Raw genomic sequence first — 345 nt, 5'->3', positions numbered from 1 at the left:
TTTACCGCCTGCCATAGAGGGATGTCTCCTGACTTTCCAGCAAGCTGCATAGGCTGCCACTCAAACTGCTACCTCTGCTGGCAATGGCCTTCTCTTCAGTCATCCACTTGATTGATTCAATACTTTCATTGATGATGAGTAGCTGGCGCATAAGTTTCACATCCATGGCTCGGAGATTAACCTACAAAGTAAAAGTTATTAAAAGAATTAATTGTTTCCTTCAAAAAGAAACTGCAAATAGCAGGCTGGAGGTACTGAGTGGGTTAAAACAACACTTACAAAAAAATCCACTTTGCACCTCTAGGACAAAAATATCTAAATAATTAATTAAATAATTAAATAATT

The 345-nt window shown here is 37.7% G+C and overlaps 1 protein-coding gene across 1 annotated transcript in view; it reads right to left on the bottom strand.

The window, feature by feature from the left end:
* The window catches only part of LURAP1L (leucine rich adaptor protein 1-like), a gene marked incomplete at its 5' end in the record, with an annotated part of 398 nt that extends 217 nt beyond the window's left edge, over nucleotides 1-181 (bottom strand). Inside the window, one exon of the mRNA XM_010190654.1 lies at nucleotides 6-181. Coding sequence (XP_010188956.1) covers nucleotides 6-181 — 176 coding nt within the window. The remainder of the gene's footprint in view (nucleotides 1-5) is intronic.
* Nucleotides 182-345: the final 164 nt, after the last annotated feature.

Source organism: Mesitornis unicolor, unplaced genomic scaffold (genome assembly GCF_000695765.1).
Source record: "Mesitornis unicolor isolate BGI_N332 unplaced genomic scaffold, ASM69576v1 scaffold43008, whole genome shotgun sequence".
Taxonomy (NCBI): domain Eukaryota; kingdom Metazoa; phylum Chordata; class Aves; order Mesitornithiformes; family Mesitornithidae; genus Mesitornis; species Mesitornis unicolor.
Note: the sequence above shows the minus strand (reverse complement) of the source record. Positions and strands in the feature narration are given on the sequence as shown.